This window comes from Camelina sativa, chromosome 11 (assembly GCF_000633955.1).
Source record: "Camelina sativa cultivar DH55 chromosome 11, Cs, whole genome shotgun sequence".
In the NCBI taxonomy this organism is placed as follows: domain Eukaryota; kingdom Viridiplantae; phylum Streptophyta; class Magnoliopsida; order Brassicales; family Brassicaceae; genus Camelina; species Camelina sativa.
Window position 1 is genome coordinate 13937749 of NC_025695.1, and position 21790 is coordinate 13959538.

Below are 21790 nucleotides of genomic sequence, written 5' to 3' on the forward strand. Positions count from 1 at the left end.
GAATTAACTTACATAAGGCAAGAAATCAAGAATCCTCTCAACGGTATCCGATTTTCACATGAGCTTCTTGAATCCTCAGAGATTTCAGCTAGCCAAAGGCAGTTTCTGGAGACTAGTGATGCTTGTGAGAAGCAGATCACGACAATAATCGAAAGCACAGATTTAAAAAGCATCGAGGAAGGGTAAAAGCATTACATTTTGGATCTTTATCTACTGTTGCTTTTACATTTTGATTCTGAAATACAAAATGTTCTTCTTTAATGATATCAGCAAGTTGCAACTGGAAACAGAGGAGTTTCGAGTTGAAAGCATCTTGGACACAATCATTAGCCAAGTGATGATTATGTTGAGAGAGAGGAACTCACAACTCAGGGTTGAAGTTGCTGAGGAGATCAAAACTCTGCCTCTCTATGGTGACAGATCAAAACTTCAGCTCATTCTTGCTGATCTTATGCGCAACATTGTGAATCATGCCCCGTTTCCAGATAGTTGGATAGGAATCAAGGTCTCACGAGGCCATGAGCTTACACACGAGAATGACCACTATATCCATGTACTATTCAGGTGAACAACGACTGAAACAACCAACCTTTTTACAGATTCTGTGTGTGTGTTTAACCGAAAATGCAACACTTTTTGCAGATTCTGAGCTAACGTTTGATGTTGTTATATGATAGGATGATACATCCAGGTAAAGGACTTCCTTCAGAGATCCTTAGTGATATGTTTGAGACTGGAGATGGATGGGTCACGCCTGATGGTTTAGGGCTTAAGCTTTCACGGAAACTTCTGGAGCGGATGAATGGTCGTGTGAGTTATGTTCGAGAAGACGAACGTTGTTTCTTTCAGGTGGATATCCAAGTCAAGACAATGTTAGGTGTTAAGTCCAGAGGAACACAGGCTGTTTCAAGCATAAAGTAGAAATTTTGAGCTACAAGACATAGTAAAATTAGTGAAATTTGGTAGTTTTAATGCCTGAGTATAACCAAATGTATCAATGAGAACAAAGGTTTCATTATTTATGACCAAATAAGACGTAACTCAAGTACACACCTATGTACACATTTTTGGAGAGATGATTTAGTCGACCAAGACAAAAACAAAACACAACCATCAATTTACATGTCTAGATCAAAGAATCCATTCTGATTCCGGAAAACAAGAAAAAAACTAGAAGGAACTGAAAAAACCAATAAATTTTTTAAAGGTGCTATGCAGTCTATTGCTGTTCATCATCATTATCATCATCATCATCATCATCATCATCCTCATATCATCCTAAAATCTGATTTTTACGTTTTAAACCAGAGACAGCAATGGGATTCACTTGACTGTCAGCTTTGATGCGTGCTCTCGCCGACAAGAGGATGAGAAACTGTTGAATTTGATGCCTCGAGCTGCGAATTCTCCAGGATGATCTAGGTTCAGATATGGATGTATGAGTCAAGTTCATCAGCTAAATCACAGAACATATAAATGAACATTTTAAGATCATGTGTTTGTTGTACAAGAGATTGTTTACCGGATATCTAGATTCTGACCCATCAAAGACAATAGGTTGGCATCTCCTATCTTCGTTCATCAAGCTTGAGTTCTGAAAGTGAGCAATAAGCGCAGCTTTACCTTGGATTCGTGCATAAGCCAAGGAAGCTACTTTCTCGCTGTTGAACTTATCCCATTTCTTTCCATTAAAAGCCTATCAAACAGATCAGAAGCATAAGTTTATCCTGAAAATTTACAATCTCTCATAAAACAATACCAAAGATTCAATCAGGTTTTGTACCTCGTACAATGCAATGATGAATTTAGGAGATACCATATTGATAAATGCATATCCCACATTACATTTATTCTGCACACAGGAAACAAAAAGAGCATCACAGAATTCAGATCACATGTCAAAAATTTCAACACGTAACCTAAGTGGTCTTTACCTTGAAATCAATGGGCAAATATAAAAAATCATAAGTTCCACTGTTTTTTTCGTCGATGGCAACTACCAGCATATTCCGGGTATACCTGAGAACAAGGAAAAATGTCAGTTCTTTCAGCTCCCACAACGGTAAATGAACCAGACCACAGCAGACAGCACAATCAAAGTATAGCTCTTACTTATTAGGGATGTTTTTTATCATCAAGGTTGTTCGTAAATCGTCACCCCTCATAATCTTACTCAAGTCAAGCTGAAACTGTATCTTGCTGTCGACTTGGTTAACGTTACTATCATGCTGCTGGTTCCTTCCATCCTCCAATGGGTCGTCAATGGAAGCTATTTTAGCAACAGGCCATGGGTAAGAGCCATTGCCCGTAAACAATTGACTACGTCTTGGAGAAGACAACATTTTAAAACTTGGAGAGCTAGTTTCACGCAAGTTCCTTTGAGCATTCATATTACCACTTACTCCTCGAAAAGCCACTGACCCTATTGATGAAGTTTCAGGGGACCTCGGGAAGAATCCAGATGGCGCAGATCCGACATGAGGGAGCTGGTGGAGGGCACCTTTCTGAGCTGAGTAAGGAAACCTGTGATTTTTTCCGTTTGAAGAGTATGGATTCACAGGCCAGGCTGAAGAACTAGGGCTTCCCCACAAGAATTCGGATCCAGATAATGTTTCTACATGACTTGGGTGTGAGTTCAAAGAACCAAATGAAGAAACAGATCCAAACGACTGCGGTTGCTGAAAGGTAGAAGCTGTGTGGCTTGCATTATTATAGCTGCTACTTGAAAACAGGTGATCCAAGTGGCTAAACCTTCTTCCTTGGTCATTGCTCACCGATGCAGCCTTTATCGGATTTGCTCCTTGAGAATGCAGAATCGACGAAAACTCTGGATAACGGATGTTTGTTGTTGGACTCAAGTTTCCAAATATTGGAGACTTACTGTAAGTTTGCAGAGGATGATCAGTAGGACTATTACACCAGTAGTTCCCTATAGGAGAGCTTCCTAAAGGCGACTCGACATGATTCAGGTAGCTGTTGGAATCATCTTGCTCCAATTCCGGATTAATTTGCAACATCATGCTGAGAAAAGAAACCAAAACAGAAAATTAGTCCACAGTTTCTACTAAGTCAGTTTCCATTGGTATCAGTAAACTCACTTTCGACGAGCACCACCAGGACGACTATGTTCAAGCTTGATACGTTTTCCAGCAATTTCAGTCCTGTTCAAAGCTTTGAGAGCTGCATCAGCTGATCTAACGTCAAAAAATTCAACAAATTTGTGATGCCTCTTATTTGGTGTTTCCCGTATCTGCTTTGTCAGAACAATAACTTACACAAACGTTAACCATTATGCAGGTCATGACAGAAACCTAAAACCTCATAAAAAGAAAAAACAGAAACAACAGAATAAAAAACGCATCACCTCCTTGATCTCTCCATAAGCACCAAATATATTTTCCAGGTCTCTGTTGGTAACAGATGGTGCCAAGTTGAAAACCACAAGAGTTCCTTGGTTAACATCTTTCTCAGATGGGTTATCCTATAAAATGGAAAAGTTGTATATTAAAAAAGAGAGTGCAAGAATAATACATACATATATATATATATATATATAAGAGAATTCAATAATCTGAGACCTTGGGGATTGAGAAATGTATGTCAAGTTTCCTCCGTTTGAGCAGCTTGCTTTGTAATGCTCGCATAGCTGCTCTAGAAGCACGGATATCGTAATATGAGATCATTACAAATCCCCTGTGCTTGCAGGCTGTATAGAGAGTTCGTATGTCTCCATATTGCTGCCAAGAATGGGAAAACAAACATAAAGATTCAATCTTTCAACCTATAAACATTCCATTTACAAGAATATACAAAAGAGGAAATTACCTCAAAAAGAGCTTTCAATTCAGAATCCTCAATGTTACTGTTAATATTCCGAACAAAAAGAGTCCTTGAAGGATGTTCACCATAAGGATGTTCGCCAGCAATCGATCCCGTTCCATTTTGGAAAATGTTTTGAGGCATACCATTGTCAACGTTAGAATCAGCAAGACCCAGTCTTGGGAAGACCTTGTTGCTTAGACAGTCATGTGGGTCAGTCTCCAATTCAAGACCTCCTCCGCTACCGAATAAATCATAATCTTCCAAGTCATCCAACGTAGCTGGCAAAGAACTCAAGTTTAAATCATCCATTAGACCAGAGAAAAGCTCTTCCTCATCATCGGGAAGCATGCTTCCAATTGGATGTGAGTCACCAACTTTGAGCATATTGTCAATGCCTCCATTGAATTGGTTTAGGCCGGAAGCAGTTTCATCAACAGACTGATGGTAGCTCTCGTGAGAGTTGACTGCAAAAGAGTTAAAGATTATAATATAACTCCAATGTGTGACAATAAAAAAAGACAGTTTTGAGAGTACATACGGTTTTGGTGTGGAAGAACAGGTAAAGAGCTGGAAAAGAGGGAGGCATCACTTGAAGCATGGAAATGATCAGATCTTGAAAAGGTTCCATTTGGGATATTCATTGTATAAGCTCTGCAATTTCGATCAATTCTGATGAAGGAAAATTATTAAAAGATGACTTCTCAATTGAACAGAGAAAAAAACAGTGCACTAAGACATCAATTATTAGCGAAGAAGTTGGATACAGTTTTCAAGAACAGAAGATGAAAAAACTCATTAGCAATAACTATTTCAATAAATCCCCCAAGGACTCAAATCTCTATAAACCCTAAACCTGAGTTTAAACGCTAATCAAACTCAAATTGCGATAAATCATCATCATCATCAGGGGACAGTTACCACCAAAGACCTATAACATTTAGTGTAGCAGCTACAGAAAATTCAGAGTAGTTGAATAAGAACGATGTCACAATCAATTAAAAAGCAGACGAAAAAAAGCAACTAAGGAAACAGAACAAGAACCCTAATTTTTAATCTAGAAGAAGCTTAACTGTGATCATCCCCAACCGTTTTAGATCAAAAGGAACCAACTTTTTCTACTTTAGACTGTGATCACTAACACGAACTCATTGCCGCGAGAGCAAAAGGAATAAGATATATCGATTGTAGTTTAAAAAAATCGAACCTTTCTATAAAAAATTGGAACCTGAAAAATCAAAGCTTTAGCAGGAAGGAAAAAAAAAAACTTACTTAAAGAATCTGTTTTTGTTTGTTTCTTCTCTCCACGAATACAGAAGAAGAAACTCTCTCACTATATATGCCTCTGTATGTATTATGTCAGAACATAAATATATTTTTCTGGTTATTCGTGATTTTTAGATATTCTTTTGAAAGCATTTTATGAAAGAAGAAAAAAAAAAAGGAATCTTTGAAATTGGATGGAGTAGAGAGAGAGTAATGAGCGGACGAACGGTGAATGATTGGAGTCACAAAGGACCAAGTGGGGGAACTAATTTTACTTTCTTTTTTTCCAACTATATTCAACTCTATTTAATATTTAAGCTTCTTTTCGAATCCGACTTATCACTTATTAGACAACTAAACATTTGTTAAAACAAAAACAAAAAAACACATTTGCTTTCCCGGCTTGAACGACAGAGAATTTTGAATTTACTTGGATATAAATATTAACTTGGATAGTATAAAAGACTATTAATAAAATATAAGGTCTATGTTAGCCTCTCAAAGTCAAACTAACAGAAGTCATAACCAATTTTTCTGTATTATTGTATCTATATAATCAAAAATCTTGTAGCTCTTGCAATCCAATAACATCATAGCATGAAATTTTTTGGAGTTCTTCCAATCCAACTATGATAGCTAATTTATATGTTATAGAAAAGAAGAGTACGAGTGTTAAGCTGATGTGGCGCTATAGAGTATTATGATTGGTGCGTGATAGTTGTGTGACGTGTTCTCACGTGGCAATTGCGGATTAGGTTAATTCGAATTGCAGAAGTATTGACCGTTGACTCCAACGGTAGTCTAATAAGCGAGTACAGGAGGAGAAAGGATCATTATGAAAAATATCTCGTTGTAATATTTTCCTCTCTTTGAACTCTCTGTGGTGTGTTCTTACTCTTTAGAATCGAGATATGTTTCTACTTGTAAGATCTATGTTCTTCTGAGATACCGATTTGCGCTTTGATTAGCGTCGATTGGTTGATTTTATTTGTAATTCAATTGAAGTATTGTTTGTTCTTTATCAGAGGTATCAGAGCCACAACAATCCTCGGAATCAATGGATACTCGTTCACGAACTCAAGCGAAGGTTCACGACGGAGAGGAAGCGTCGAATTCTTGGATTATGCGAGCAATATCTGAACAGAACAAGGTGTTAGCTGATCAGAATGCTAAGATTACACAAAATACGTAGGATATGATGCAAGCGATTCAGATGATTGCGGATATGGTGGATAATTTTGTTGCAGCGAATTCACAATCGCAAGGGAGTCCGAAATCGGAGTTTGGAGGTAAACAAGAACAAGAGAACTTTTATCCTGAAGTCCCATGCCGAGCTAGAATTGGTACGCAACAACTCTACTCTGGAATGACTCGACTAGCTAGGATAGATTTCCCAAGGTTTAATGGAGAAAGAGTGAAAGATTGGCTGTTTAAGTTTGAGCAATTCTTCAAAATGGATTTTACACCTGATGAGTTCAAAGTAAGCATGTGTTAGATTCATTATGATGGACCAGCAGCGACATGGCATCAGTCTTTGTATGATTCAGAGTGTGAGAGTGAAGTTTGGCATGATTGGTCTGCCTATAAGTCTTTGTTGTTGGAGAGGTTTGCTGAGGTATTGGATGATCCGATTGCTGAGTTGAAAATGTTGCAAGAGATGGATGGAATTGTTCAATACCATGAGAAGTTTGAAGCTATTAGAGTTCAGATTAAACTTCCAGAAGACTATTGGGTACGCGCTTATTTGGTTGGGTTGCGTATTGACACGCAAATGCATATTCGTATGTTCCAACCCCAGTCTATACGCCAATGTTTGATATTGGGAAGGTTATACGAGCAAGCTCATTCTAAGAAAGGAGGTGGAACGGTTTATAGTCCACATTCTTCTTATTCGACGAAGGGAGTGTTGGCAACTAAGCCTGAAGTATCTAACAGAGTCTTTGTACCTGACCCATCGTATAAGGCAAAAGAGACTCAAATGCAACCACGGAAATTCCTGTCTACTGATGAGATGAATTGCCGCAGAGCACAAGGCTTATGCTTCCATTGTGATGAGAAATACACTCCTGGACACCATCTCAAGCATAGGAAGTCTCAATTGTATATGATGGAAATGGGTGAAGAAAGTGAATGGGAAATGCAAGAAACGGAGGTCGGAGAGGAGGTGAGCGAGCTAGAAGTGCAAGCTCATGTCTCTGTTAATGCAGTTTCAGGAACCTCGGATTATTGGACAATGAAGGTGAGGGGAATGTGTGGGAAACATAAAATAGTCATGATGTTGGACTCTGACTCCACTCATAATTTCACTGATCCAAGAGCTGTGAAGAGGCTGAATTGTGAGGTTAAACCTCCAGGTTTGATGAGGGTGTCAGTAGCGGATGAGCGCAAGTTGGGAGTGAGTGGGAAGATCGAGAAGTTTCAATGGACTTTCAAAGATACTGCTTTCGAATCCAATTTGATGATCATTCCTTTGGAGGGTTGTGATGTGGTATTGGGAGTTCAATTTTTAGCATCATTGGGTGCCATTTCATGGAATTTTCACACATTGGAAATGAAGTTTGACTCGAACTCCAAACTTGTTCACGTACACGGGTTGAAGCAGGGTTCTATTAAAGAGGTCAAATCAGCAAAGCTGAGGAAGGAAGAAGCACATATATCAATGTTGTGTGTACAACGAATTACATAAGAAACTCCTGCTCTGTTATGTTCCGTGGAGGCTTGTGATGACGGTCAGGTGAAACATCCGCAGCTTGATCAACTGGTGAATGCATATGCAGATATTTTTGAGGAACCAGCATCTTTGCCACCTTTTAGAGCAAATCACAATCATAAAATTCCCTTATTGAAAGGCTCTAACCTGGTCAACCAGCGTCCGTATCGGCATGCTGTTTACCAGAAAACAAGATTGATAAGATGGTGAAGGAGCTACTGAACAATGGAGCAATATAGGATAGTAGCAGTCCAAACGCTTCACCGGTGGTGCTTGTTAAGAAGAAAGATGGTAATTGGACGTTATGTGTGGATTACAGGGGTTTGAACGGAATGACTATTAAGGATAGGTTTCCAATTCCTCTGATTGATGATCTGATGGATGAGCTTGGGGGTTCTGCAATATATTCTAAGATTAATCTTAGAGCGTGTTATCACCAAGTTAGGATGGATCCTGCTGATATGCATAAAACAACTTTTAAGACGCATAGCAGTCATTATGAGTATTTAGTTATGCCATTTGGCTTGACTAATGCTCCTGCTACCTTCCATGGTCTGATGAATGCAGTGTTTCAGGACTTTTTTTGAGAAAGTTTGTTCTCATTTTCTTTGATGATATACTCATCTATAGTCCTAATATGGAGTTGCACTTGGTGCATTTGAAGGAAGTGTTCCAGCTCATGCGGGTGAATAGCTTGTTTGCTAAACAAAGTAAGTGTGTGTTTGCAGTCACTAAAGTGGAGTACCTGGGTCATTTCTTTGAAGCAAAGGGCATTTCTACGGATCCTCATAAAATTTTAGCTGTTCAAGTGTGGCCTGTTCCAAAGACAGTCAAGCAATTGAGGGGATTTCTTGGTCTTGCTGGTTATTATCGAAAATTTGTGAAGGGATTTGTAGTCATTGTTCGGCCATTACATGTTCTGACTCAGAAAGATTCATTTGTTTGGTCTGACGATGCTCAAAAAACATTTGATCTCATGAAGAAGGTATTATGTGAGGCACCCGTTTTGGCTTTACCTCAGTTTGATAAGTCGTTCTTGGTAGAGAATGATGCTTTCGGGGATGGCATTGGTGCGGTGTTGATGCAAGAAGGCCACCTGTTAGCTTATATTAGTCGTCAACTGAAAGGGAAGTAACTCCACTTGTCTATCTACGAGAAGGAATTGTTAGTTGTGGTGTTTGCAGTGCAGAAGTGGCGGCACTACTTGCTACCTAACCATTTCATTATTAAGATCGACCAACGGAGCCTGAAATACTTGCTGGAGCAGCGCTTAAATACTCCTATTCAGCAACAATGTTTTCCTATGCTGTTGGAAGGGAGTGAAGTTTTACATATGGCTATCTCGGTGTTGGATTGTGATCTTATGCAGTGGATTCAATCTGGCTATGACAATGATACGACACTCAAGACCATTATTGATACCTTGAAGTTGGATCCTACATCTGAGGAACACTTTTCTTTGGTTCAGGGCGTGTTGCGGAGAAAGAGTAAGATAGTGGTACCTGCGGATGATGATCTTAAAAATGATATATTGCAATGGTTACATTGTTCAGGTAGTGGAGGGTATTCAGGTCGGGATGTTACTTGTCAGCGAGTAAAAGGCTTGTTCTATTGGAAGGGAATGTCTAAGGATATCCAAAGTTATATACGGAGTTGCGAGGTTTGTCAACGGTGCAAGTACGATACTTCAGCATCTCCAGGCTTGTTACAGCCCCTGCCTATTCCGGAAACGATTTGGTCGGATATTTCCATGGACTTTATCGACGGTCTTCCTCCCTCATTTGGTAAAACGGTGATATTTGTAGTGGTGGACAGGTTGAGCAATGCTGCACATTTTATGTCTCTTACTCACCCTTACTCTGTAGTTTATGTGGCTCAAGTCTTCATCGACAACGTCTTCAAACTACAAGGCTTCCCTAAGACCATTGTCAGTGATCGAGATACTGTATTCTTGAGTGAGTTATGGTAGGAGCTATTTTCTTTGCAAGGCGTGGCTCTGCATATTCTAGTGATTATCACCCGCAGTTCGATGGTCAGACAGAGGTGGTCAATCGATGCTTAGAAACTTATTTGCATTGTATGTGCAGTGACAAGCCTCACCTTTGGAGTAAATGGTTACCTTTGGCTGAATTCTGGTACAACACCAATTACCATACGTCTATTCAGATGTCACCTTATGAAGTAGTTTATGGACAATCTCCACCAATACATTTGCCTTATTTTCCGGGGGAATCAAAGGTGGTTGTGGTAGCTCAATGCCTCCATGACCGGGAAAATATGTTATTGCTGCTGAAATTTCATCTCTTAAGAGCTCAACATCGAATGACTCAAAATGCTAATTTGCATCAATTGGATAGGAGCTTTGCTATTGGCGATACGGTTTATGTAAAGTTGCAACCGTACAAGCGGCATTCGGTGGTTCTGCGGTCTAATCAGAAACTGGCACCAAAGTATTATGGTCCTTATAAAATTTTGGACAAATGTGGTTCGGTTGCTTATAAGTTGGACTTGCCTGCATCTTCTAAAATCCACCCAGTCTTTCATGTCTCACAGTTGAAGGAGTCTGTTGGTCCGGTAGCTGCCAGTTCAATATGACGCCTTAATCAAGGAACCTGATCGGGTTTTGGAGCGTAAAATGGTGAATCGTCAAGGGAGGGCTGCTACTATGGTCCTTATCAATTGGACAAACCAAGATGTTGCTGAAGCTACTTGGGAATATTTGTTTGATATCCAGCAGCGGTTTCCTGACTTCAAACCTTGAGGTCAAGGTTTTCTAAAGGAAGGGGATTTGTTACAGATAAGAAGAGTGCGAGTGTTAAGCTGATGTGGCGCTATGGAGTATTATGATTGGTGCGTGATTGTTGTGTGACCTATTCTGATGTGGCAATTGCGGATTGGGTTAATTCGAATTGCAGAAGTATTGACCATTGACTCCAACGGTAGTCTAATAAGTGAGTACAGGAGGAAAAATGATAATTATGAAAAACTACCTCGTTGTAATATTTTCCTCTCTTTGAACTTTCTATGGTGTGTTCTTACTCTTTAGAATCGAGATTTGTTTCTACTTGTAAGATCTCTGTTCTTCTGAGATACCGATTTGCGCTTTGATTAGCGTCGATTGATTGATTCTATTTGTAATTCAATTGAAGTATTGTTTGTTCTTTATCATTATATAATATCTATATTTATATTATAAATATTTTAAATATTATCATTAATTTGGATTATGTTACTGAAATTTGAGCTTCTATAACTCAAATCAGCTTCTATAACTCAAATCAGCAAAATCTTTCTTTATTGCTATGAGTGCATTGAACACACAAGAAAAACATACCATTGATAAGAGTTTTAAACCTCCTTAATTATCTCTTGTTTAATTTCAAACCATTTTTAATATTGGTTGATTCAGAGTTAAAAAGAATGAAAGAAAATAGATAATAATTAGTTTTGTTGATGACTTAAGAAATTGCTAAGGTTCAATCTTACCACATGAATGATACGAAAAAAATGGAATGACTTATGTTAGTTTGAGATTAGTAATCATCATCCATAATTGATAAATGCCATATTTTACATCTAAGTAACATTGCATTATCACAACATATTTTGTACAGTGAAGTTCAATTTGTTATTGTATAATCCTAAACGGAAACTCATTTTGAAATGCAACATAATCATACATTTTTTTTATTCAAAAACTTAATATATAAATAATTTATAAATATTAACATTTATGATATATATGATATTTAAACATTTATGAGGTAAATAAATTATTTACTAAGGCCATGAATGTTTTTAGTCTTTGGCTTCTTTCTTTTTTTGGTTTTTGATTTTTGGTATAGATTTTAGTTTTTGCATAATCTTGAATGGTAACTTGTTTAGTTTTTAGTTTTTATATAATTAATTTTTAACAACATTTTTAAATTATTAGCTAGTATCAATATGGTTGAAAATCATGGAATGTTAACATTAAAAAGAAGTCAACAATCCAAAATCCATGAAATTCTTTCATGGAAAAACACTAAGAAATGAAACAAAAAATGGATAGTGCTTTCGTCATTCAATACTTAAACTTTTAGTTATTGTTTTGGATTTAGTTTTTTTTTTTAAAATATCATGTAAGTTTTTTTTTTTAGAAACCCTCAAAACTTGGTTTTTGGATTCTATTAACAAAATAAGCAAATCCACTTAAAATCTGGTTTTCCTAATTTTTAGGAAATCTATTTTTCAGGAATCATGAATGGCTAATCAACTAGTTTTTGCAAAATCAAAAACCAAAAATTGGTTCAAAATCTGCAGCAATTCAAGGCCTAAGTATAACATTTATTTATATTGATTTATGAGGTAAAAATAAATAATAACATTTATTTCTATTTTAATTAAGGACATACAGTATACAGTTAGTTAGTTTATTAAGTGGTAAAAATTAAAAAGGCCGGAAAATAAATTTCTATTGGGCCGAAACATGAGCCCATTTAGAATGGAATATCAGAAAACCCTAGTGTACGCTTATAAAAGGCATTTTTAGGTTTGTTCAACTCCCCGGCTGTCTACTACTACTACGGAGTCGCTTTGAAAGAGATCTTAGGAAGAAAGAAGCAAAAATGGCGGTCCCGATGCTTACCAAGAAGGTCGTGAAGAAGAGGTCTGCTAAGTTCATCAGGCCCCAGAGCGACCGTAGAATCACCGTCAAGGTATCCACTTTTTTCATTATCAATTTCACAGAATTTATACTTAGTTTCTTCTTAGGATTTTAGAAGATCAGTCTCTAGAGTTCTATTAAAGTTTACACCTTTAGGACGCAATAATATGTAGATGAAGATTAAACATGAAAATGATGATTTAAGTTAGCCTGAGTTCTCTCAGGAACAACTTTTATTGGATTCCAGATTAGGTTGAGTTGGATTCAAGTTTTAGTTTTTTATTAGGTCTCAGAGTTTGTATGAATCTGAGCTTTCTTGATACGTTTGTGGTGCTTTTGGGTTTGATTTCTTACATTTAGACATTGTGGTTGTGACCTGATATCAGGAAAGCTGGAGGAGGCCAAAGGGTATTGATTCGAGGGTGAGGAGAAAGTTCAAAGGTGTGACATTGATGCCCAATGTTGGTTACGGATCTGACAAGAAAACTCGTCACTATCTCCCCAATGGGTTCAAGAAATTCGTTGTTCACAACACAAGCGAGCTCGAGTTGTTGATGATGCACAACAGGACTTACTGCGCTGAGATTGCTCACAACATCTCCACCAAGAAGAGGAAGGCAATTGTTGAGAGAGCTGCTCAGCTAGACATTTGTGTTAGCAACAAGCTTGGTAGGCTCCGTAGCCAAGAAGACGAATGAAGAAGAAGAATACGAAGAAACTGAAGCCTACCTTAGTCGTTTCTTCTGTTTTGTTGCATTTTCCATTTTGTTATAAGACTATTTTGATTACTGTTGCTTTTGTGTTTGGAGTGAACAAACATGAGTTAAAAGACATTTCGGTAGACCTATCACAGTTTCATTACCTGTCCAAAATAATGATCTTGAATTCTCATACCATATAATGAGAATTTATCAGAGAGGACGCTGTACCTTTTAGATTCATAGTTTCAACGTCCCATGATGTGGAGTCGAGACAATGTTCGCCATGGTTATATTGAGACCAAACTCTATCTAACGTGTGATATGCCAAATGTTTTTTTCCTGATATAGCTAACGTGACGTTACATTTGTTAGAGTTGTGTCATTTATCAACGGTTCAGGTTCCTTATTAGGTGCAAAGATTGCATCAGTCAGGGAACCAAATCGAGGGTCTTCAAAAAGAATACTTTTTCCCCATGGGATTAACGAGGAAGAACAGTTTAATGGAGAGGCACTGAATCTGTTCGACGAAATGCCTCTGAGAGATATTGTACTGTGAGAATGTAGAAGAGAAACGTGATTTTGTTTTTTTTTTTACGTTGGACTTGTATAAAAAGCAAATATATATACACAACGTCAGCTCAAACGTCTTTGTATAAAAAGACTACTTAGTACATCTCGAAAGTCTCTCTCCCTCTCTCTGTCTTTTGCTCTCTCTCTCTCTCTCTCTCTCTCTCTCTCTCTCTCTCTGCTTGCTGAAACCAGAAGATGAATATCAGAGATTCGTTTGGAGATACTAACGAAGGAGAAGAAAGTGATACGGGGAAGACCAAGAAGAAGATGAGTCCTGAATCTTCAATCTTTTCAACTATTCTCGCTGATATTGAAGAGAACCCAACGATATTGGAGGTGAAACAGATGAATTTGAGCGCTGAATTCTTAATCTTTTCAACAATTGACGCTGATGGTGATGAACAGAGTCCAGCGATACTGCAGAATAAGAACAACAAGAAATTGAAGAAGACCCCAATTGACTTCACGAGTACGGTACCAGAAACCCTAACTCATTCAGATTCGATCGGCGCTCTCAATGAAGAACTAAAGATTATGAGATCTGAAACAGAGATCAGAGGTCAAACGAGTGATCGATCTGTGTCTTGTAACCCTGGTTACGATAGAGAATGTAATTGCGTAGAAGAGGGGAAAGTGGAACAACGTGAAAAAGCTAAGTTTCTTGCGGATGAGGTTATTGAGTGGCTCTTGAGAGATATGAAAGAATCCGAAATCTCTACTGGTACTGAAGTCTTGGCGTGCAAATTAGGGAATGGTGACATACTCGAGACTATTGATGACATGTTACCAATGATGATTGGTGATGAAGATGAACAGGTGAATGATACAGACGGTTGTGGTCGGGTTGATGAGTTTGTTGATAAGGTGTTAGAAGAGATTGAGAAAGATGGGAGTTACTTACACTGGATTGAAGATGGTTATATGTTTGGAGGGTTGCTTGAGAATCTGATAAGAGATAGATTGATAGAGAAAGCTGAGAAGGAAGAGAGAGAGGTTTCTTCATGGGTCTCTAATGGGGTTGCAGAAGGAGAGAAAGAAGAAAGAAAGGATATTAAGGAGAAGAAGAAGATGACTACAGAGGTGGTCATAATGGAGAGAGCTGAACAAGAATCAACTGTGAGTAAACGTGATTGTTTAAGACGGTCGTATTTGGTTGAGAAACTGAGAGAACGACATGAGGATCTGATGCAGAGGAGAAGGAAAGCTGCTAGATTTGGATTGGAGCTTTCGTTTCTTGTGGCGGAATTTATGTTTTTGATACCTAATGAGTTTCTTGCTGGTGAAACTGGAGATTGCAGCTGTATGTGTACAAAGCTACTTGGGGTCGATGAAGATGAAAAGGGTACAAGTGTAATCATAGGAAAGCTTGAGGCAGTGTTTAGGATAGTGATTTGGAAGAAGCAGAACAAGGAACATGATGTCAACCTTCCTGAATCTATTTTTAGGTATGATGATTTCATTCGTCTTTGCGCAGATGCAGTTCGAGCCTTGGGAAAGATTGTTTGGGCTATGAAAAGGGATCAGTGTGAAACACTCAATCTTTCTGATTTGGATTGTTTGTTTGAAGATTTCGAAAAAGTGTTGATGAAGATTGAGCTGAAGCTAGCAGAGATGAAGCAAAAGGTTTACAGATCTGTTTCTGCGGATTATGAGTCGTTTTCGAAGTCAGAAAGGTATGATCGTTTGCTCGGAGAAAAGTTCATGAAGAGGGCCATTGCTGATAACAGATTTGGGAGATCAGTGATTGGATCTTACTTAGTAGAGATATGGCGGTCTCTGTTTCAGGCAGAGGCATTACAGGAGTAGTGGAAAAGAATGATTCCTAGCAGTACTTTCTGGAATTTTCGTGTTCTTGGACCAGAGATTTTTTTGTAGATGATTGATTGGTAAAACTGTGGAAAGTCTTTTTTTTTTTTCCTCTAGAAATCATAACAATGTAGCTTCTTACACAAACTGCATGCATGATTAAGGCTAATACTTCTTTTACACGCAGCTCACTTGACAATGTTATTGATGCAGATGCATATAGGCTCAAAGAAAACGCTATTCTCTGTCTGAAGTGATCATTTAAATAAACTAAGAATCATATGTACACAAATGTAGCTCATAAGACAGACAGAATTTTATCGTGGGACAAAGTGTCCTCATGGATGGTGGAGATAACACCCATTGACATTGAAGAAATCATGTTTTTTCTTTTTGTTTAGGGCGAAAGAGACTTCAGTTGAAACACGAGAATCCATAAACCCAGTCTTATTATACGTAAAACATGAATCATATTAAGTTCACCATAAACACTAAACAGCCTCAAAGTCTCATAACCTGAGAGAACAAAGACAATGACAACCAAGGAATCTTACATATCGAAACGGAAGACAAACAAAGAAAAACTACAAAAGAAGCTGTAAAAAACTTATATAAAGAGCAGATACTGTAGTAGATATGTCTGATCTGAAGACTATTAGAAGTAGAGTACTCTTTCATGTGCGAAAATTTGTGATTTGATAGACATTCATTCATCAAGTTACTGAACTTTGACAGGTACTCGAGAGAGGAAACTGAGAATCCTTAGCCGTGATCTGCACCTTCCGAGTTTATAGGCAACACACTGTTTCTGTCATTAGATAGAATATATCATTCATCAACGACTCAAAGAGATGTGATTTTTCAGACAGCAATTGCAGGATTGAGGCTAGTTTACTTGACAGTACAATTGATGTATAACCAACTGGTGCTACTTAAAGAAATGCTTTCAATTGGTTCTTATCCATAAACAAAGAATCATATATGTATAGACTTATGAAGCTCACCAAAGCAGAGAGATTTATGCATCCAGCAATTCAAACAGAGAGGTTACCTGAGTTTATCTACTGGATCCAGTGACCACATCAAACAAGCCACAGCAACTTAACCATGAGGTTCTTTGCGCAATTCCATGTGTTGGTCGCACGGGAGCCTGAGAGAAAACTAAGTTTAGTCCTTTTGATAACATAAGCCATAAAAAGGGATAAAGTGAAAAGGGATAACAATAAAGACCTCTTCCTCATGAGATATGACAACATCAGACTCTTTGCTGCCTTCAGGAACACCGTTGGATTCTGGAAGAGGCGATGTTTTCCCCTCCGTTTCTTTGACATCAGAGTCGGTTTCACCTGAAGATGCCTGCCTAATCTCATCAGCTGCAAGAGAAACTTCAGGGGCAATCTCAGTTGGTTTAGGCAAAGGGTTCTCGTCAGTCTCGTTTGAGGTTATAATATCAACATGCGAGATTTCAACCAGTTCTCCAGATTTGGGATCACTAGGAGTAGCAGAATCCAACAAACCGGTATTCTCCACAATCGCATTAGCAGTACACCCCATAAATGGAGCATCTCCAGCAATAGGCACAGGTTCAATTGGCACAGAACTCAAAGTTATCACTTCAGGAATAGAATCACCAGTCTCTTTATTATCGTCATCAATCTTCTTGACTTCCCTGGACTCATCATCCGAGCTGCTGCTGCTGCTGCTGCCACTACTGCTGCTACTAGAGCTCTTGTCATGATCATGACTTGAATCAGTGATCTCTATGCGCTCATCAGTATCCTTCTCGATTCTGATAGCATCTTCCTCAGTCGATCCTGACTTCTTGTAGTTTTCCTGAGAGCTAACAGTACCATCATCGTTCTCCCTTTCCCCTTGGCTTCTTGAATCTAGCACATCGATTTACAAAATCCAAAATCAATATAACTAACATAGTGACTTAACACTGTCTTTATTCAGATCAAATCTTAACTAACATCAAAAGAATCAAACCTCAAAAGAGAAAGAAACAAACAAAACTGGAAACAGCTACTAATCAAACCAAAGCATCAGAGATAAACAACTTCAAAACAAAACGAACCGAAAGATCAGATTTTTTGACAGATTTGAATCCCTAAATTTTGAGCCTAAAAGGGAAGTTAAAAAGATACCCATTTTGTTTGGATCGGTGAGCACAGATAATAAAAAAAAAAAAAAAAAAAAAAAAAAAAAAAAAAAAAAAAAAAAANCTTGAAGAAACACTACTGTATAAAAGAGTAAAAGAACTCAGATTCAAAGCGAAGCTAAATAGAAACAAACAAGAGAAAGGTAGCCAAAACGTGTGTAGTGAGATTGAATAATTGAGAAAACAGACAGAGAGACAAAAGAGAGAAAGTAGTGAGTGTAATGGGCTGTAAAAAGGAATTAAACAAATACCATGGTTGTTGTTGGATTTGAGATTGATTTGAGTAGAAGATGCTTCTTCTACTTGTTGCTTTTTCTTAGCTGCTTTCCTTTTTTTAGCACCTGAAGGCATGATTTTGGTCCTTCTTCTTTCTTTCTTTTTTCCTAAGGTGGGGATCTCTAACAGCTATGGCGGACCGTGGCTTGTCTCTTTGGGGTTTCTCTCTGTAAAACAAGAAAGAAGACGAATAAAAATGGAGTCTTTTTGTTGTGTTATTTATTTTTCAAAACTCAAAATGGCAGAAGTGGGAAAGTTTTTGGGTGTTTCTTCTGCTTTCTCGTTTTTATTGATTTTTACTCTTTGCAAAATAAAATCATTATAATTGATTTGTTTTGTGTACGCGTTTGTTTCATTTATTTTCCGCGTTTGTTCCGCTTTTACTAATTTAGACATTAATTTTAATAGATTTTTCCTAAACTTAGTTCAAACAAAAAATCTTCACTTTTGTTAAAACCGACTAATTAAAAACAAAAATTATTGTCACTTCTAAAACTTTCAAAAATAAACGAAAGTAAAGTATGTTTAATCCTACAAAATATATACTTTTGCACTATTGGTAGACTAATAAAATCTTCGTTCAACAACTTTTTTTTATTACAATAAAAATAAAAAAAAACTTTACAACAACTTTTGGTATATTTATTAACGCGATCGTGAATATTTATAAGTTCTAAAATATAGGCACCAAAATGGTCGTGAGTTGAGTTAATTTCGCACTATAGGTTATTTAATTAACTAGAGTCAATTTTGGGTGATAAATTCCAATATTTTACCTTCTTTTTTAGCATCATGTTTAGTATTATTGTTGCATGATTTTTAACAAAAAAAAAAAAAAATTGTTTTTTTAAAGATTATATGGTAAAAATATCTCATTGGAGTTTGTAGTCGGTAGTGTATAGGTTGTCTTTTCAGATTATTATTATTATGTTATGGCAGTTAGGACAAATGATATGGGAGGTGTGGGGACAATATCATACAAGTGGTTCTGAGTTGGCCATGTCAGATACTCTATTTCGTTATTTACTTTAGATAATTAATCATTCATTAATTATCGTGTAACGTAACTAAAAGGTAACGCCTCGTTTTCGTTTGGGGATGTTATATAATTGTACAGTCTTCTTCTTCCTTAGTTTAATTTCAATCGCAAACGCTACAGACCGGTTCGGTTCGGTTCAATCTCAGATATTAAATTCACTGGTAACCTTTCTCGAACCGAACCGACCCAATTCGGCTCAGATCGATGTGTGTGACGACGATTTCTCTCAGACGATAATCAGTGTGAGACATCGAGTCGAAGAACATATTTAGAATCAGATCTGATCTGCTTTGTAAGTTTCTAAGCTAGTCTGATCGAAGTTGAGATCTCCCAATTCCACTCAGGCTTACCTCTTTTTGATTCCTGTAAAATCAATTTTGGGGTAAAATCAAAAGAGGAGGAAGTGACAATGGATGCTTTTAGAAGACAAGCGAGTAAGCTCAGGGATCAAGTCGCAAAGCAGCAACTGGTAGTTTCACCTTCTTTAATCTCCGCCAACTAGTTTCATTTCTTCTGATTCAGCGAAACGCATCCCAATTTAGTTACTTTGTTGCGAACCTGCTAATTTTGGAAATGTGTTCTTTCAATTCCAGGGAGTGTTTGATTTTGAAAGCTGCATACCAATTTCGTGTTGTTAGAATAGATGATTTACGCATTTTGATTTGTATATAAGCATTATAGAGTGTTGTTGTTTGCTCTTAACAGTCTTGGTGATGATTTCATTAATTTGTGTTGGTGTGTGGTAAATTTTGGAAATGTAGGCTGTGATCAAGCAGTTCAGTGGGACTGGTTATGAAAGCTCAGATGTAATGGTGATTGATGAGTTAGAAATGCAAAGGCATCATCAGCTCGATAAGCTATACCGCTCTACTCGTTCTGCAAAGGTTAGACTGGAATTGACTTAATATCTTACTTCAGATATTGACTTTATGTTTATGGCATTGTCTGTCTTAGAGACTGATCTCACACATTTATATGAGTTGATTATTTGGGGAGAAGGATTCATCATAGCATAATATCCTCAAAACTAGTGTTAAGGATTCATGTTTATGGCATTATCTGTATTAAGACTGATCTCACAGTTTATATGAGCTGATTGTTTGAGGGAGATGGTTCAGTACGATTCATCTTAGCATAGTAACATCAAACTTATGTTATTGTCACTTTCAGGAGTTCCAGAGAGAGATAGTTAAAGCAGCTGAGACTTTTACCACGATCGGGCTCCGGCACATTGAAGCAGGTACCTTCTGAATGAATACCTTTATGTTACCTATCATTGGTTGTATTACAATATGAGACATTTGTAAGGGTTTTTTTTTTTTATCATCTTTAATGTCAGGAACCAAGTTGTCTGAAGATTGTTGTAGGTATGGGAACGAAAATAGTCAGAACATTGATGAGAATATTCTAGCCAAGGCTGCAGCTATATATGGTGATGCTCGGAAACATGTAGACAAAGAACAGGAAGACTTCAACAAGCTTTTGGCTTCTCAGGTTCGGCTTCGATTATCTGTCTTAATCTTAGTATGCTACGTAGATAGCAAGAGTAAACCTTTTTGTTAAATGCGTTAAGGTTTTGGATCCTCTTAGAGCTATGGTTGCCGGTTCTCCTCTGGAAGATGCTCGTCATCTTGCTCAACGTTACAGCCGCATGAGACAAGAAGCAGAGACACATGTAATCTTCTTAAAATCTAAGTTCTATGATGATGTTGGCTATATTGTAATGTAAGTTAAAGTCTTAAAAGCACAACAGGCAACAGAAGTCTCTAGAAGGCAGGCACGTGTAAGAGAAGCTCCGATTCCAGAAAATGTGGCAAAGCTTCAACTAGCAGAAGCAAAGATGCAAGAGCTAAAGGCAAACATGGCAGTTCTTGGTAAAGAAGCAACTGCTGCGTTGGCGGCTGTTGAATCACAGCAACATAGACTCACTTTCCAGAGGCTTGTGGCTATGGTATGTTTTACATACATACACACTGGATTTTGTGTCTTATAAAGATTACTATTTACCGTGTTGCTTACTCTTAGGTTGAAGGGGAGAAGAATTATCACTTGAGAATAGCAGCAATCCTTAGTGACATTGAAGCAGAGGTTAGTAATGCAAGAATCGTTTTCATATTTGAATCTCATCAAAAGCTCACACATTTTGGCCTTACTGCGTTTCTTAGATGGTAACTGAGAAACAACACAAAGAATCTGCTCCTCCTGCGATTCCAACAGAGAACGGCTCAGAGAAAACATCATATTTTTTAGCTGAAGTAAGTTTTTTTATCCTTTCGAAATATCATCCATCCGATATCTCAGACAAAGAGAAAGACTCTTTTCAACATATTTCTTCCCTCGACAGGTGGTTCATCCGTTTTCCGCTGCTTCAGAGAAAGAGCTAGACTTGAACAAAGGAGATTACGTCGTTGTCCGAAAGGTTCACATGTTACTACAAAAATCAAAGAACTACTCTTTGTGGTGAGAGAGCATGAATTTTAACTTTGTCTGCTGTTTTTCTTTCCTATTCTCAGGTGAGCCAAACCGGTTGGGCTGAAGGAGAATGCAAAGGCAAAGCTGGTTGGTTTCCTATGGCTTACATTGAGAAACGACAGAGACTTCCTACAAACAACTTTGCTGCTGAAGTTTACTGAGACTCTTCTTCAAAGATTTCATTTTTTTTTTCCTTACATTTGTGTCTGAAATACTTAGTTTCGTTCAGTCATTTCTGCCAAAAAAAAAAATACTACTCTTGTTCATATTTGTTTATCCAAATAGTGTTTACCTCCAAAAAAAAATGTTTCGTTGGTGCCCTATT

General features: G+C 37.6%; 7 protein-coding genes across 10 annotated transcripts in view; 5 read left to right on the forward strand and 2 right to left on the reverse strand.

Annotated features, from left to right (window-relative positions):
- The window catches only part of LOC104727942 (phytochrome E), a gene marked incomplete in the record, with an annotated part of 9505 nt that extends 8433 nt beyond the window's left edge, over positions 1-1072 (forward strand). Inside the window, 3 exon segments of the mRNA XM_019231853.1 lie at positions 11-182; positions 271-564; positions 678-1072. Coding sequence (XP_019087398.1) covers positions 11-182; positions 271-564; positions 678-921 — 710 coding nt within the window.
- LOC104723268 (protein MEI2-like 3) lies at positions 997-5333 on the reverse strand. Of its 3 annotated transcripts, none has more exons than XM_010441599.1 (11): positions 5092-5333; positions 4361-4473; positions 3826-4286; positions 3579-3737; positions 3365-3481; positions 3099-3250; positions 2113-3021; positions 1935-2019; positions 1784-1852; positions 1523-1696; positions 997-1418 (listed from the first exon to the last, which is right to left on the reverse strand). In XM_010441599.1, exons 2-11 carry the CDS (start codon positions 4461-4463, stop codon positions 1335-1337), a joined length of 2313 nt encoding a protein of 770 aa, XP_010439901.1. In that variant the 5' UTR covers positions 4464-4473; positions 5092-5333; the 3' UTR covers positions 997-1334. The 3 variants fall into 3 exon arrangements, with proteins under 3 accessions (XP_010439901.1, XP_010439899.1, XP_010439902.1); XM_010441597.1 differs by having other exon boundaries at positions 4361-4491; XM_010441600.1 differs by lacking the exon at positions 5092-5333 and adding an exon at positions 5027-5045.
- Positions 12327-13298, forward strand: LOC104723269 (60S ribosomal protein L32-2-like). The gene is made up of 2 exons (XM_010441601.2): positions 12327-12492; positions 12827-13298. Exons 1-2 carry the CDS (start codon positions 12403-12405, stop codon positions 13136-13138), a joined length of 402 nt encoding a protein of 133 aa, XP_010439903.1. The 5' UTR covers positions 12327-12402; the 3' UTR covers positions 13139-13298.
- On the forward strand, positions 13907-14752 carry LOC104727943 (the record flags this gene model as incomplete). Its single annotated transcript, XM_010446995.1, has 1 exon — positions 13907-14752. A coding segment is annotated over exon 1 (846 nt), but the record flags the coding sequence as incomplete, so codon positions are not given.
- Positions 14754-15517, forward strand: LOC104723270. Its single transcript, XM_010441602.2, has one exon. It carries the CDS (start codon positions 14780-14782, stop codon positions 15515-15517), a length of 738 nt encoding a protein of 245 aa, XP_010439904.2. The 5' UTR covers positions 14754-14779.
- Positions 15948-18236, reverse strand: LOC104723272 (suppressor protein SRP40). Of its 2 annotated transcripts, none has more exons than XM_010441603.1 (4): positions 17930-18236; positions 16748-17403; positions 16569-16667; positions 15948-16325 (listed from the first exon to the last, which is right to left on the reverse strand). In XM_010441603.1, the coding sequence occupies exons 1-3, from the start codon at positions 18027-18029 to the stop codon at positions 16575-16577; spliced, it is 849 nt and encodes a 282-aa protein (XP_010439905.1). In that variant the 5' UTR covers positions 18030-18236; the 3' UTR covers positions 15948-16325; positions 16569-16574. The 2 variants fall into 2 exon arrangements, with proteins under 2 accessions (XP_010439905.1, XP_010439906.1); XM_010441604.2 differs by lacking the exon at positions 17930-18236 and adding an exon at positions 17665-17762.
- LOC104723273 (SH3 domain-containing protein 3) lies at positions 19097-21788 on the forward strand. The gene is made up of 10 exons (XM_010441605.2): positions 19097-19462; positions 19755-19877; positions 20164-20233; positions 20333-20487; positions 20567-20668; positions 20747-20944; positions 21019-21081; positions 21159-21248; positions 21338-21412; positions 21507-21788. Exons 1-10 carry the CDS (start codon positions 19403-19405, stop codon positions 21624-21626), a joined length of 1056 nt encoding a protein of 351 aa, XP_010439907.1. The 5' UTR covers positions 19097-19402; the 3' UTR covers positions 21627-21788.

What these genes read in the sequence shown, in the direction of transcription:
- LOC104723272 (XM_010441603.1), bottom strand. Translation starts at nt 18,029, where the DNA reads ATGCCTTCAGGTGCTAAAAAAAGGAAAGCAGCTAAGAAAAAGCAACAA. An exon ending in CAAATCCAACAACAACCATG is followed by an intron (nt 17,404 to 17,929) that starts GTATTTGTTTAA and finishes TCGATGTGCTAG; the next exon opens with ATTCAAGAAGCCAAGGGGAA. An exon ending in TCATATCTCATGAGGAAGAG is followed by an intron (nt 16,668 to 16,747) that starts GTCTTTATTGTT and finishes GTTTTCTCTCAG; the next exon opens with GCTCCCGTGCGACCAACACA.
- LOC104723273 (XM_010441605.2), top strand. Translation starts at nt 19,403, where the DNA reads ATGGATGCTTTTAGAAGACAAGCGAGTAAGCTCAGGGATCAAGTCGCA. An exon ending in GCTCCGGCACATTGAAGCAG is followed by an intron (nt 20,234 to 20,332) that starts GTACCTTCTGAA and finishes CTTTAATGTCAG; the next exon opens with GAACCAAGTTGTCTGAAGAT. An exon ending in GACAAGAAGCAGAGACACAT is followed by an intron (nt 20,669 to 20,746) that starts GTAATCTTCTTA and finishes AAAGCACAACAG; the next exon opens with GCAACAGAAGTCTCTAGAAG.
- LOC104723268 (XM_010441599.1), bottom strand. Translation starts at nt 4,463, where the DNA reads ATGAATATCCCAAATGGAACCTTTTCAAGATCTGATCATTTCCATGCT. An exon ending in TGTTCTTCCACACCAAAACC is followed by an intron (nt 4,287 to 4,360) that starts GTATGTACTCTC and finishes ACTCTTTTGCAG; the next exon opens with TCAACTCTCACGAGAGCTAC. An exon ending in CTTATGGAGAGATCAAGGAG is followed by an intron (nt 3,251 to 3,364) that starts GTGATGCGTTTT and finishes CTGACAAAGCAG; the next exon opens with ATACGGGAAACACCAAATAA.
- LOC104723270 (XM_010441602.2), top strand. Translation starts at nt 14,780, where the DNA reads ATGACTACAGAGGTGGTCATAATGGAGAGAGCTGAACAAGAATCAACT.
- LOC104723269 (XM_010441601.2), top strand. Translation starts at nt 12,403, where the DNA reads ATGGCGGTCCCGATGCTTACCAAGAAGGTCGTGAAGAAGAGGTCTGCT. An exon ending in ACCGTAGAATCACCGTCAAG is followed by an intron (nt 12,493 to 12,826) that starts GTATCCACTTTT and finishes ACCTGATATCAG; the next exon opens with GAAAGCTGGAGGAGGCCAAA.